The following is a 15,676-nucleotide window of genomic DNA, read 5'->3' as shown; positions in this document are numbered from 1 at the left end:
GCTTCATATCCACAAAACTGTAGCCACTTGTTATCCGGTAATAAAATTGCTCAAGTAATTAGAGGCCTTTTCAATACCTATTTGAGGCACTAAAACAAAAAAATCGTCAAAAAATCGCAAAAATTAGCCTAAAAATAGGCAAAATACATGAAAAAGCTCAGAATTAGCATAAAATTCATATGAATTTCCAGAAACTTTTAAATAGGTACCAAAACCAGCCTAAAATTACAAAAAATTATTACAAAACCTTAAACCAAAAAAATCAGAAAAAACTGCTTTAAAAGTTAACAAAAAATTTCGCTCCCTTACAGAATTTTTCTCAATTTCTCCCTCTCTAGAAAATAGAGATATGAACAAAAACCACTCTCTATTCGCTTCACTCGTCATTTTGTTTAGCAACAAAATCACTCCAAATTTTTTACGTTTCATTTCCTGCTTCAAAATTCACTCCAAAAAATTGATTAAAAAAGACTTCTCCAATACTCCTTTTCGAGTCCTAAAAAGACAGCGCCTCAATACAATTCAAATTCTTTGAATTGTAAAAAAAAGGAGAGCGCCTATATAATAGCCGTTGAGAGGCTGACGGCGGCTATTAATAAAATTGATAATCAGATGTAGAAATTCAAAAATTTGTATTCAATCAAAAACGTTGCCAAAAATAAAGTGGTAAGCACTGGTAACTACTTGAGACTCTTCTATCTCCTTTTGTAATGAAGAAACAAGAAACAAAATTGAAAACTTGAAAAACAATTTTTTTTATGTATGCTAAGTAAAAAAAAATCCCCAACGAGAAGCAAAAACTAGTTAAAAACAGACAGAGGGAACAAACAATGAAAAAGGAGGACAATTTGCAGAGCCCATTCAAAATTCTGGGCTTCACTTTCAGACAAATCAACTCAAAGCAGCTTTGAAGCACACGAGAGATGTTCCGTAATATGACGAAAAGCCTCGTCCAAATTGACCGAACTTTAGATAAATTTGGTGACAACGCCGCAGCCTGTCATGGCCGTGTAAGAGATAGAAAAATCATTGTTCTGCTCTACTGCAAACTTGTAACCCGAGTGTGATTGACAAAACCTGAAAACAATTCAAGTTCTGAAGGAAGCATTACTTAGTTTGTCAGCAGCCGCGCTAGAAAAAACTAACTTCACCTCCACAACAATTTTATTTCAGATTCTGAAATTTCAGATTCCGCCAATTTGCAACCAGCTGGTTTGACAATTCAGCACTACATTATTCAAAAAATGCTATATTTGTCGCATCTTCGATGACGTTCACTTGCAAAAAAATGTGTTAACAAATTTGCCAGTAATCAAGCAGTTTCACGATGACTTTCTGGTAAATAGCGAAAAATACTTTCTGTGAGATATTTCTTTTCCTACTCTGCCAAATAGTGTCTGTGTTCTCCTTAAATCATGAAAATTCCGTGTTATTAGGACTCGACGAGCTGGCAGATTGCCAGAAAATAGCCGCAATAGATTCGTAGATCGGCAGTCTAAAAAAACAGTAAAAAAGACAGACCAAAAAAATTTGTATTTTCATTAAGGCTGATCTGTTATATTTTGATTAAAAATTGGTATAAGTTACTGCTGCCACTATTAGCTGATCTCAAATAACCTTCATTTAGAGTGACACACACCCATTTGACCTTATCTCTTTGAATTAAAGTAAATAAAAGTCAATTTCAAAGTGAGGAATTCATTTTTGAGAGTGAGGTAAGTCAAGTGTGACCAAAAATTTAATCACGCGAATGAACAAAAAACTGGCTCCACTAAGAGCGAAAAATGACGTCACGCATGCAATTCAGTTGAAATTGCATGAACGAATGAACAAAAAGTAGCCGTGACGTCATATGGTCGTAACAAAAATCATGACGACGAAATAAAAAAAACATAGCAGGACAAGTCCTGACGTACAATTCAAAGAATTTTCATTGACTAAACAGAAAACTAGACCTAAAACGGACTAAGAATGGATTGGAAAAACCATTTAGAAAAAAATCCGATCCAAAAAATCGAAAAAAACAGTAAAAATCAAAGTGAAATTGCCGCATGTGAACAAAAAACCACTAGCGAGAAAGCGAATTTTTGTTCAAACACCGTTTTCTCACTCTACTTTAAATTTGGAGCGAAAAAAATTCACGCCGCAAAACCACTCGCTTTTTCGCTCCACTTCCTGTTTCGGCGTGACCAAAATCACTCCTCCAATTTGACTTCAAAAATCATGAAAATGTGTGAACAGATCTAAAAAAAAAGACAGCGCCCCAATACAATTCAAATTCTTTGAATTGTAAAAAATCCAAGAGAAGGTCAATACTAGCCCCAGCTATCGCTGTGCGGCTATTAATAATAATAATTTTCGTTCCTGCGTAATTGCAGCGGAACAGCATTAGGCCACAGCGGCCTGTTCTCAGCTGCCCTTTTTCTTATTATTCGCCGCATTTCAAATTGTTCTTTTTTATGAGCAGCATTGCTCTTTTTTGGTGACTATGGCCTATTTTTTGTGTCTGAAACTGTCACGTGGTACCATCATTGCAGCCAACATTGGTCAGGCTATTGTCAACCTGAAGCTATGGTTAAGTAAGAGCTCATCCTTACACAGACAGCTTCACGGATGAAGAGGATTGCACTCTCAATGATTGGTGTGTGAATCACACACACCTCCTCTCGGCTATCACGCAATTAAGCTTTCACAACAATCCCGCACACAGTCATGAATGTATAATTTTGAAATCTCAGTCGTTCAAAATTGATTTTAAAAATGTCTTGCAAGAAAAAACAGTAGAAAAAACAGTCGCAGAAACACTCGATATTTTAAATTTGAGCATAAATTAAAACTTAAATAGAGAAAAGCATGCTTTAACTACAATGTAAATCATGCAAAAAAACCAGCACTAATACGTTCATGCAACCATAAATCACCTACCATTATTGAATCGGCTGAAATGCAAACTCAATTATATAACACAAACTTTAAATCAAATCAAGTTTCCAAAAAGGAATTCTGGTAGTGACAATTTAAAAGTTGATGACAATACAAAAAATATATGGGGAGCTATTTTTAATAATAGACTGACACCTCCAATGGCAACTTAATCAAATAGTTTCAACTTCTTTACCATAATTATTTCATAAACTGGGATCATTTCAGTATCTGAAACCTTTCATTATCCCGGTTAGCATCTGTATCGATATTTTTAAAATTTTATAATGGCAGATATCAACTGTATTAGCCACTAGTCCCACCTCTTACTGGGCTACATAAACCGTTATCCTGGCAAAGATGATTATTAGTGTGTTAACACACACTATTATGAACGCATAAATTATGGTGGTTACGAGTGAGCGGGAGGGGCATGAAACAGATCTATCCGTTATAAGAGTTTTTGGATCTATTCTCTTTTGCCCCCCCCCGCTTATGGGGTTTATATCTTTTACGCCCCCAGGCGCACGTGCTATTTTTTACATAGTAACGTGCTATATAATTTGTAACGGGGCGAGGGGGGGGGGGGGGGGGGGGCAAAGAGAATAGATCCGAGTTTTCCTCCTTATAGCAAAATTACCTGTAGCTTGGTCCATAGATGACGTAATTTGGCTCAGGTCAGACTGTGCCTGTTTGATTCGTTGATTGACAGTGTTGACCCTTTTACTCACAGCACCTGTTGTCTCAACCAACTGTTTGAACACATCTTGTGCGGCGAAGCTCAAGTCCGCCAGTTGCAACAACACCTGGAAACGTTTCAACTCATGTCACATTTTTCAAACTTTTTTGAAGCTCTTTTTCAAAGAAAAGTACCAACGAATATCACCTCCCCTCCCCAGGAAAAAAGTTTATGCTCTGGAGAAACCGATTTGGCAACCTATTTCAACTCAAAAAAATTTTTATGTTAACTGGAAGCAAAAACATACCCGGCAGATTGCCGGAAAATAGCCGCCGTTGATTCCAATAAGCATGAATGGGATTGAAGGAATAGATATTCTAAAAAAAAGATTTTTGTACAAAAACATTTTTTAAGTCCGATTTATTTTGATGGCATTTCGTAGTTGAACATACTTCTGTTTCTTAGAGAGAGGCTACAGGGGCTACTATCAATACCAATAAGCATAAGAGATGGTAACTAAGACTTATAGGAATGACGTTCAAATAGCGGGCATCTAAAATAGGGCTTTATAGGTTTATCCCGTTCTATTTCTGACTTCCATTTTTATACTGACTCTGTTCATTTTGAATTGCTTTGCTGAGCAACTGATGTTCAAAATCACATTTAGCAGAATGAGAGAAGAGAGAAACTAGCCTAAAAAAGTCAAAAAAATTTCACGCAAAATGTTGAAAAAGCGGCAAAATGAGGTAAAGCGAAACATTTTTTTGTTCGACGAAGTAAAAAAACATAGCAGGACAAGTCCTGACGTACAATTCAAAAAATTTTCACTGACTAAACAGAAAAACTAGACCTAGAATGGACTATGAGTAAATTGAGAAAACCATTTTTAAAAAAAATCAGATAAAAACCATTTTAAAAAAAATCAGATAAAAAATAAGAAAAAACAGAAAATCAATGTCAAAATGACGCATGTGAATAAAAAAAAACACTAGCGAGACATGAAAATTTAATTCAAACAGAAAACTAGGTCTAGAATGAGCTGTGAATGGATTGAGAAAACCCTTTACAAAAAAATCCCATCGATACAAAAAAATCGAAAAAACAGTAAAAATCAGAGTGAAATTGTCACATGAACAAAAAAACCACTACCGAGAAAACGAATTTTTGTTCAAACATCGTTTTCTCACACAACTTTAAAATAAGAGCGAAAAAAAATTCCCGTCGCAAAACCACTCGCTTTTTCGCTCCATTTCCTGTTTCGGCGTGACCAAAATCACTACTCCAATTTGACTTCAAAAATCATGAAAATGTGTGAACAGATCTTAAAACAAAAAAAAGACAGCGCCACAATACAATTCAAATTCTTTGAATTGTAAAAACATAGCAGGACAAGCTCTGAAATACAATTCAAAGAATTGCATGAGAAACGCAGACGCACTCTACTTGCCCAGCAGATCAATTGAACAATGCCAGCCAGAACACAAAAATCATTAAAAAAAAAAATGAGAAACTTAAAGAATCAAAATCAATTAAAAACATACTCATTGCTAAAAGTCTTGAAGCTTTTAAACCTAAGGCAAAACTTTTTCCTTTTTAAAAACACCTATTTCAAAGACATGTTCAAAACCAATTTTTATTTCTGAAATCGGTCCAGTATCATATCTGCAAGACCTGAAATATATTCATTGGCCCTGGAAGATCGATTAACTGGAAAATGAACAAAACATTTAAATATAAGGAAATGTTGCTGAAAATTGTGATATAAATATCTTCAGAATCATTTCTGTGTCTCTAGAGGCTATCCAGTAACCCAATTCCAAGCTTTAAAAAACTCATTGGCTCATAGATCGATAGGCAATAATAATTTCAAACTTCAAAAAATAGAAATTCGTTCGATTAAAATGTTGACAGCCATTCAATTGCCCTCTAGCAACTATTCAATAACATACTGTCAAACCCTGGATTACCTGGCTACTGAGGCAAGAAACAAATACAAAAGTTTTTTAAAAAAAAACTTGAAATAAATTGCAAATTCTATCAAAAAACTTCTAAAAGTCGAAAGGTTAAATTGTTGAAATCCACTGATACTAAAAATCATGCAGTAACTTTTATTAAAACGTGAAATATGTTTTCTCGCACTTGAAAATGGACGAATATCAAAAACTGACAAAAACTTTAGGAAACCTTAAAAAAATTGCAGATCTTATCAAAAAAATGCTAAAATTCGAGACATTAAAAAGTTAAAAAGCATTCCGTTATTACTAGATACTATGCAGTGCCCTATCAACAAACCTCAAGGAGATTGCCTGGTCCCTGAAACTGGAAAAATTGAAAAACTGATAAAAATTTTCAAAAACCTGAAAAAAATGCGAATTTGTTAAAAAAAAATTGCTGAAATTTGTGATATTCAAAGGTTGAAACCTGTTCCATGGCAACTAAAAAATTTTCAGTAATTTAATATTCAACCTCTAATGAGGTTTTCTGGTCCCTGGGACTCAAACAACTTGAATAATGACAATAAAAAATTATGAAAAAAATTGCAAGTTTTGTCAAAAATGCTAAAATTCATGATGGCAAAAAGTTGAAAACCATTCCATTAACACTCGAAACTGTGCAGTAATCTATCATCAAACCCTTTATCAAACGCTAGAGGAGGTTTCTTGACATCTAGGGCTATAAAACCCAAAAAATGACAAACAGTTTCAAAAAAGCTGAAAAAAATTGCGAAAATTAGTATCATTTTGTGTGTTTTTGTTTGTAGTACAACCACATATAGCTCATAAAAAGGTCATAACAAGCAATTTTGTCTCGCAAAAGGCCTTCATCAACTTTTAAAAACTTCAACCTAAGAATAATCAAACACAAAAACTGAAAAATATCACAAAAAACATGAAAAAATGCACCACTTTGAGCCCAAAAACTCCTAAAAATAACCTTTTAACCTTAAATTAGGGCCATCCAAGCAGCTGCACCACTATAAGCACTTAAAGGACTAATAAAGCCCACTTTGGGCCTCTAATGAAACTTAATGCCCGCTGGGCTTTACCTGTTTATCCCGTTTTGAAACATCAAAGTCATTGAAAAATGTGTGAACACATCTTAAAAAAAACACAGCGCACCAATACAATTCAAATTCTTTGAGTTGTAAAAAACATAGCAGGACAAGTCCTCAAATACAATTCAAAGAATTGAATGAAAAACTTAGAAGTACTCTACCTGACCAGCAGATCACGTGAACAATGCCAGCGATAACAGAAACAAAATCATCTCCAAAAAACTGAGAAATTAGAACAATAAAAAAAACTGAACAAAAAAATACTCATTGCTAAAACTCTAGAAGCTTTTAACCCCTAAGGCAAAATTCGATCGCTTTAGTTATACCTATTTCAAATATATGTTCCAAACGAATTTTTATTTCTGAAATCGGTCCAGTATTATATCTGCAATAACTGAAAGAAATTCATTGGCCCCTGAAGATCCATTAACTCGAAAATGACCAAAAAATTAAAAAGAAATCAATTGCAAATTTTAATAAAATGTTACGGAAAATCGTGATATTAAAACCATCAGAATCGTCTCTGTGTGTCTAGAGGCTATTATACGTCATCCCGTAACCCAATTCCAAGCCTTCAAAAATTCATGGGCTCAAAGACCGATAGGCAACAATTTTTAGAAAAAATTTCAAATTTAAAAATATAAATTCTTTCAAACAAAATGTAGAAAACCATTCTTTGCCCCCCTAGCAACTATTTAATAACATACTATCAAACATTGGATAAGGTTAGCTGGCTACTGAGGTGAGAAAAACTGACCAGAAGACAAATGTTTTGGAAAAACTTAAAAAAATTGCAAATTTTATCAAGAAATTTCCAACATTCGAAATGTTAAATTGTTGAAAACAAATCCATTGAAACCAACAACCATGCAGTAAAATTCATCAGACCGTGGAAAAGGTTTTTTGGTACTTGAGAATGGACAAATACGAATAACTGACAAAAACTTTAGAAAACCTTTAGAAAAATTGCGAATGTTATCAAAAAAGTGATAAAATTTGAGACATTAAAATGTTGAAAACCAATCCGTTGTTACTAGAAACTATGCAGTGCCCTATTATCAAACCTCAAAGGAGATTCCGTGGCCCCTGAAGCTGGAAAAACTCAAAAAAGGACAAACATTTTCAAAAAAATTTGATAACAATTGCAAAAATTAGTATCATTTTGTGTGTTTGTGTTTGTAATACCAAAACATATAGCTCATAAAATAGTCATAAAGAGTAAATTTGTCTCGAAAAAGGCCTTCATCAACTTTTAAAAACTTCAACCTAAGACTAATCAATCAAAAAAAATCACAAAAAAAAATGCAGCATTTTGAGCCCAAAAACTCCTAAAAACGACCTTTTAACCTTCAATTAGGGCCATCCCAGCAGCTGTACCACTCTAATCACTTGAATGACTACTACAGCGCTCTTTGGGCCTCAAATAAAACTTAATGCCCGCTGGGCTTTACCTGTTTATCCCGTTTTGAAAGATCAAAGTCATTGAAAAATGTGTGAACACATCTTAAAAAAAAACACAGCGCACCAATACAATTCAAATTCTTTGAATTGTAAAAAACATAGCAGGACAAGTCCTCAAATACAATTCAAAGAATTGAATGAAAAACTTAGAAGTACTCTACCTGACCAGGAGATCACGTGAACAATGCCAGCGATAACAGAATCAAAATCATCTCCAAAAAACTGAGAAATTAAAACAATAAAAAAACTGAACATAAAAAATACTCATTGCTAAAACTTTAGAAGCTTTTAACCCCTAAGGCAAAATTCGATCGCTTTAATTATACCTATTTCAAATATATGTTCCAAACGAATTTTTGTTTCTGAAATCGGTCCAGTATTATATCTGCAATAACTGAAAGAAATTCATTGGCCCTTGAAGATCCATCAACTCGAAAATGACCAAAAAATTAAAAAAAAAAGAAATCAATTGCAAGTTTTAATAAAATGTTACGGAAAATCGTGATATTAAAATCATCAGAATTGTCTCTGTGTATCTAGAGGCTATTATACATCATCCCGTTACCCAATTCCAAGCCTTCCAAAATTCATGGGCTCAAAGACCGACAGGCAATAATTTTTAGAAAAAATTTCAAATTTAAAATAGAAATTCTTTCAAATAAAATGTAGAAAACCATTCACTTGCCCCCTAGCAACTATATAATAACATACTATCAAACATTGGATAAGGTTAGCTGGCTACAGAGGTGAGAAAAACTGACTAAAAGACAAATGTTTGGGAAAAACTTAAAAAAATTGCAAATTTTATCAAGAAATTTCCAACATTCGAAAGGTTAAATTGTCGAAAAAAAATCCATTGAAACCAACAACCATGCAGTAACTTTCATCAGACCGTGGAAAAGGTTTTTTGGTACTTGAGAATGGACAAATACGAATAACTGACAAAAACTTTAGAAAACCTTTAGAAAAATTGCGAATGTTATCAAAAAGGTGATAAAATTTGAGACACTAAAATGTTGAAAACCAATCCGTTGTTACTAAAAACTATGCAGTGACCTATTATCGAACCTCAAAGGAGATTCAGTGGCCCCTGAAGCTGGAAAAACTCAAAAAATGACAAACATTTTCAAAAAAATTTGATAAAAATTGCAAAAATTAGTATCATTTTGTGTGTTTGTGTTTGTAATACCAAAACATATAGCTCATAAAATAGTCATAAAGAGTAAATTTGTCTCGAAAAATGCCTTCGTCAACTTTTAAAAACTTCAACCTAAGACTAATCAATCAAAAAAAATCACAAAAAAAGAAAAATTGCAGCATTTTGAGCCCAAAAACTCCTAAAAACGACCTTTTAACCTTCAATTAGGGCCATCCCAGCAGCTGTACCACTCTAATCACTTGAATGACTACTACAGCGCTCTTTGGGCCTCAAATAAAACTTAATGCCCGCTGGGCTTTACCTGTTTATCCCGTTTTGAAAGATCAAAGTCATAAAAAAATGTGTGAACACATCTTAAAAAAAAACAGCGCCCGAATACAATTCAAATTTTTTGAATTGTAAAAAATAGGAGCGCTATAATAGCCGGCTGAGAAGATGAGGGGGGCTATTAAAAATTATTGATAATTTCCCATTACAGCCCACTGTAAAGAATACCTCTCCAATTTAATTGCCCTGAGAGCCACGAAGCCCAGGGTAAAAAGCCTGCAGAGAAAGGACAAAATACCCAAAAAACGTTACCCTATAGTTGAAAAAATTAAAGATTATATAAGAAACTTAAACTTAAGCTAGATAAATTATGATTTACAATTGCTTAAAATTTTGATTGAGAGAGAATTTTAGATCACGCGAAACGCAAAAAGTCAAGGGCGTAAAAGTCACTCGAAAAGTCAAAAAGGTCAAGCGAAAATTTGGCAAAAAGACGCGTTTACAATAATTGCTTCTCTATGTACGCGGGCAATTGATTATGATTTACAATCACCACTACCATATTTCAGTGACACGAAGGAATTGGTTTGAAGCTTCATTACCGAACATGAGATGAAATTTTCCTATTAATTAATAATAATGAAAAAAAATCTGCTTCTGATACCAGCCGGTTATTTGTAACAGACTGTTGAACGTACGGAAAAAAGATGGTTTGTTTCTGTGACTGAATACGAATTTAGTCTAAGAATTTAGGACTGTTTTAGTCGGCACTGCAATTTTGGACTGTTTTAGTTTTATCTGTGACTGTTTTGTCGGACACCATCAAAATGTCAATGTGCCAAAATGACCAATGCTGTGATAACCAAATTATTCTATTTTCGGATCTATTCTGTTTCGCTCCCCTCCTGGGGGTCATAAAAGATTTATGCTCACTAAGCTGGTGGTGGTGGTGGGGGGGGGGGGGGGGGCAAACAGAATAGATCCCTATTTTCCCTTACGTTCAATAGTCTATTACAAACGACCAGTTGTTCCTACAAGCAGATTTTCATTATTAATTAATCGGAAAATCTGATCTCATGTTCGATAATAAAGTTTCAAACTAAGTCCTTTCTGCCGCTGAGGCATGACCGTGGTGATTCCAAATTATAATTTATTTTTGCTAAAAACTTTTGTAGGATTATCGCAACCCGAAAATTACGCTTTTAACGTCAAAGTTTAACAGGTGAAAAGTCGCCAATATTTCCGTCACATAGACAACTTTTCAACCATTTATTTTTTAATCGAATTTGTTTTTTTTTCGAGGAGAGCAACAATTTGAGGTTAAGTACTTAATTCCCGAAAAGTTTTTCTCGATGCCCAAGCATTCATGTAGCTGACCTGCGTGTAGCAACTGTTCGAGTAGTCCTCCCATGAGCTGGCATCCTGCAGGGAGAGATTTTGGGGGGTGACAGTCTTGGAAGCAAACGGCATGTGATCTATCTGAAAGTTAGAACACGCACAATTTATAACACTTATCATGAACCTCTGCAATAGAAATTCTGATTCGTAGAAATACGATTGTATAAATATATCCTAAGTAATTAATAAATTATTACTTGGTTATTTGAATAATTATTAGAAATCTTAAAAAAAACATTAACCGGCTAACGTCAGACAAATTGCTCTCGAACGACTGAGGGCAATTTAATTCAGACGAATGTATAGCCTAGATAATTTTTATGATGCAAAATGATCTACTTGAAAAAAGTAAAGTTTGCGGAAAAGTTATCGGAAGAGGCTTTCTTGCTTTTATTTTTCTCGCTTCAGATTAAAGGCTTCATCAGGATTCTAGAACGAGTTTTTTTAATGAGTTGAAACCAAGAGATTGTCATATTGATAAAATCCGTCATGATAACCGATAATCCGAAAATAGCCATGATAACTGCAAATTCCTTAAATTCAACATGGAATGAACAAAATTAAGCTGACAACAAGAAGGCTCTAAATGGCTCAACTTAGATCAAAAATTGAATATTTCTGTAAAAAATTCAGAAATATATTCTGAAACAGTAAGTCTCGATTGGTAGGTAAGAAATCATAAATAAAGGCTATCAAAATTGATAAATCAGAAAACATTTGCTCATAATAGCCTAAAAATTTGTTCACCTGCGTTCATGACAAAGAAGCTATGCGGCGCAAAACTTGTTAATTTTCAGACCAGCTTCGTTTCACCTTCAATTTATAAACAATAATATTAGCAATAACTTAAATAAACAGACAAAAAGTTGATATAAATATACACATAAGAGCGCAAACTAACAATAGCAAAAGCAGTCAGAAGTAAATGAGTATGAGTAATATTGTACTGGCTGTACATATTATTCAGCTGTTGTATTGATGACGTTCCCCAATTACGTCACCAATGTTGTATTGGTGACGTAATCAACCTTGCTAAAGGGTCTGGCTATTAGGGGACCTGGTTGATGGTAGTTCAGTGATGACTTCCGTAACGCGTCCTGAAGTCATCTACGCAGAGCCCTCCAATCGAGAGACCTAAATTCAGAAAACATCTTGAACATCTGACTAGCAGCAGACGAATTGCTCCCAAAATGAGCGATGGGCGGGGATTCCATGGTAACTTGATAAGTGGTTCACTTATAACCACCGCGCATAGTTGTTGAGTATCGTTTCACCCCTTTGGTGATATTACAACAACTAATGTGCTTCACATGACGTTATTATAGACTACTAAAATGACTACAACATACAAGGGACTTGGATAAAAAGAAAATAATTAGATTAAAAAATTTAGATTAAAAAATGAAACCAATTTTAGCAACATTTTCATTTGACCTTTAGTAGAAAACTGCCACCAATTGAATGCAGCTGCTTAAAACGGTACTTTGATATTAAGATCACTTAGTTAAAAAGTTAATCGAAAAGCCAAATTGGTCCAACAAAAATTTTGCATCAAAAGGACGCGACAACTGATGAAATTGACTACAACTTCAGTGGAGAGCAATTTAAAAAGTAGCCGAGAAAACAAAAGCAATAACTCTGTTAAACAGTGATTCTAAAAAGGAGCTAAGAATTCTTTAATAAAAAATTAACTGAAAATGGAGCTCAAACTAATTTGGCGAAATCTCGCATATATAAAAGCATATATAAAAGTTAATTTTGACGCAAAAAGTTACAGATGCAATACCCAGAAATTGAGTACAACTAATCCAAAGTTGGCAACTAGGAGCATTCCAATTAATTATTGATCGGTGTTAGTAAGGCCTTGGGTATTCCATAGTCTAGTCCCTCCACTTCAAAACTGAGTATCCTCTCAGTTTTTGTAAACCACCCAAAAAATTGGCCAGTTACAAATCAACACCCGGGCATTAGAAAACCGTAATACACTTCAATCATAAACATAAACCGACTAATGTCGCAAGAATTGCTCTCGAACGAGGCGGGTATAAAAAAGTTGACCCCACCGGTATTCGAAACTTTACCTCCAGATCCTTAACCACATGCACTGACCACTCGGCTACCAGTCCCTTGTTTTTGCTATTCTGCAACCGAGTTTATATTAGCAACAAACTTTACTTCGGAGTGAGAGCAATAGAGATCACTCGAAAATGAAGAGCGAAAGCGTGAAAAAGTTGCTTAAGAAGCCAACGAATGTTCTAGAAAAGCGCAAAATGGTCAAGCAAAAAAATTGCATAAAAAAGACCAACATGTTTAAAGTAATTACTATGAACTTCGTTCAAGAGCAATTAAAAACCATTAGTTTTGAAATCCTTGACGTCATTAAAACCTCTTTTCATTGATCTTCAAGAAATAAAGCAAAAGTGAAAAAAGCTAATAAAATTTTTTCGAATTTTATTATTTGCAAACAGTCAATGATATACTTCGCAACATATTGCAAAAGGTTTGTAATATCGTTACGGTTTTCGTACTATTTAAAATACTTTTTGTAACATTTTGCAATACTTTTGTAATATTCGATCTTATATCTTATATGAAGAACAATCTTTACTCATTTGCATGAGATCAAATGGCGTTCACGCTTTTTCCTTTGTGGTTAGAGCACTTTTAAAAGAAAAATTTAATGAAAACGCAAAAATTCCCCTTCTAATAGCAAAAAAACCGACGAAAAAATAATACTTGTCCAGATGTGAGGATGGTTTTATCATACAATTCCACCATAACAACCTACAGCTTATTATAGACTACTACTAACATTAAGTGAAAGAAAAAACAAGTTTGGCGCACGTTTTACTTGAATTTTAGCGGTACGCTGAGGCGAATTAAGTCAGCGGCTTAAATTCTAGGTACTAACAATTTGTATCATGAAAAATTCAAGACATCAAGCGGAAAAAAATCATTTGAGAAGTGCAAAAGGTCAGAAGAAAATCTTCCAAGATTAACTGGAATAAAAATAATTAATACGAATAATTAATACGAAATAATCAATTTAGAGCAATGAGACACCAATTTTGATGCTGATAAAACCACCAATGCTGAGCTTCATCACTAATTTTCCCGTTTTATATCTTAAGAAGTCACCACGTGCATATTTTGTTCAAATTTGCATACGTTTTCATTTTTTGAAAAAGTCAGCAAAGCTGCAAAATACTCAGCAAACTTTTTGTACAAATCATCAGACTCATTTAGACAGCTTCCTAATAAAGTTATCGGTAGCACAATAAAAATTTCGGTTTTGCTCATTCTTGTAAAACAACTGCTCAAGACAAACAGTACAACTGGTCCCACAAACGACTAACTGCATTTCAAGCATGGAGCAGCTTTTCCACCAAGCAAACGGATTATTTTGCATTTTTTGGTGTAGTTAACTCAATTTTTGGATCTGTTTGTCCTTCTCTATTCTGTTTGCCCCCCCCCCCCCCCCCCGTTACAAATTATATGTTGCTATATAGCACGTTACCATGTAGAAAAATAGCACGTGCGCCTTGGGGCGCAAGAATGTAAGCTCATTAAGGTGGGGGGGGGGGGGGGTGGCAAAAAACAAAACAGAAAAATTGGGGTCTAAATAGGTAAGAAATGTAGTTAAGGGAATCCTTCGGCAATCCGAGTTCACCCCTGGGCCCATACTTTATCAACGAGATCGCTAATCTGAATGCAAATGAAATCACTAAATAAAAATTGTGCTAATGAAAATTGTTAAAAACGTGTTTTACCAGTTGCGCGTTTGTCAAAGTCCGTGAGTTGAATTAAGCATCCAATTATTAAGATAACAAATCCAGTAATTTTGAATTCTCTATCACTTCAGCCGTAGATTGAGACGTAACGGCAAATGCCATATTAGGACAAAACCTCAAAGTTCTGAATTCCGCTGTTGCAGAATTTGTTTCTTGTTTCATACGAACTGAAACCAGAAAGTATTAAAAGATTTTCTTCTTTGTCTTCTTTTCTCTACGCTCGATCGGGTTCCAGAGTAATGACTGACCTTGCTGTATCATTACACATCAAATTTACCCAATTTTGGTTTTAAATTTTCTGTATGATAGCAATAAGTACAGCTTCCGATACGAGTCGAAGAGTTACAGTCATCGAAGAGCTTCAGAAAAACTCGAAGTAAACAAGTAAACAATTAAACATCGTTGAAATAGTAAGCATGTCTAAATCCTTTTGCGAATTATTATTATTTGTTGTTCGACAAAGCATGACAAGAATTGAATTCCACTGAATTGATATTCTGCTGTTGTTGCTTCTGCTGGTGGTCGTTGTTGTTGTCACATAACAAGGCTATGATAACCTCTTCAATCGTCATCGTTAATTCGGCCTTTTGGAGTAACGTCAGTCGCGAAATATGGATGTCAAATTCAGCATTGATTTCATCCACGGACTATTGGAAGTGAGGTCAAACTGTAGTAAGTGGGCGTCTAAATAAAAAAATAGGCTTAACTGTTAGAGCTCTTAATGCTTATAGCTTTTTCCTACTACGACCCTAGACCCCCCAATTATTAGGCAAGAAACTATGCATGCACACCAAGTATCATAATTATACCGTAATAAGGGGTACACGATTTTTATTGAGGCTCTCTACAGCGTGAAAGAGTCCATAATAGAGTTGAAATACAAATGATTTTTTCCGTGTTATTTTCCTTCGAAGTAAGTAAAGTTCTCCACGATTTCATTTCGC

At 34.4% G+C, this 15,676-nt stretch overlaps 1 protein-coding gene across 2 annotated transcripts in view; it reads right to left on the bottom strand.

Annotated features, from left to right (window-relative positions):
• Positions 1–15,676, bottom strand: part of LOC142345588 (uncharacterized) — a 290,080-nt gene that overhangs the window by 17,461 nt on the left and 256,943 nt on the right. Inside the window, exons 2-5 of one of the 2 annotated variants that reach the window (XM_075397708.1) lie at positions 14,712–15,416; positions 11,689–12,075; positions 10,921–11,022; positions 3,563–3,728 (exon numbers count right to left, since the gene is read on the bottom strand). In XM_075397708.1, coding sequence (XP_075253823.1) covers positions 3,563–3,728; positions 10,921–11,013 — 259 coding nt within the window. In that variant the 5' untranslated portion in view covers positions 11,014–11,022; positions 11,689–12,075; positions 14,712–15,416. Of the gene's footprint in view, positions 1–3,562; positions 3,729–10,920; positions 11,025–11,688; positions 12,076–14,711; positions 15,417–15,676 lie in introns of both variants that reach the window. The other variant, XM_075397710.1, reaches the window with a different exon arrangement.

The sequence above is a fragment of the Convolutriloba macropyga genome, chromosome 9 (genome assembly GCF_964194025.1).
Source record: "Convolutriloba macropyga chromosome 9, txConMacr16.3, whole genome shotgun sequence".
NCBI classification, from domain to species: Eukaryota; Metazoa; Xenacoelomorpha; order Acoela; family Convolutidae; genus Convolutriloba; species Convolutriloba macropyga.
The sequence above is the reverse complement of the archived record's forward strand: the minus strand, read 5'-3'. Positions and strand labels throughout refer to the sequence as shown.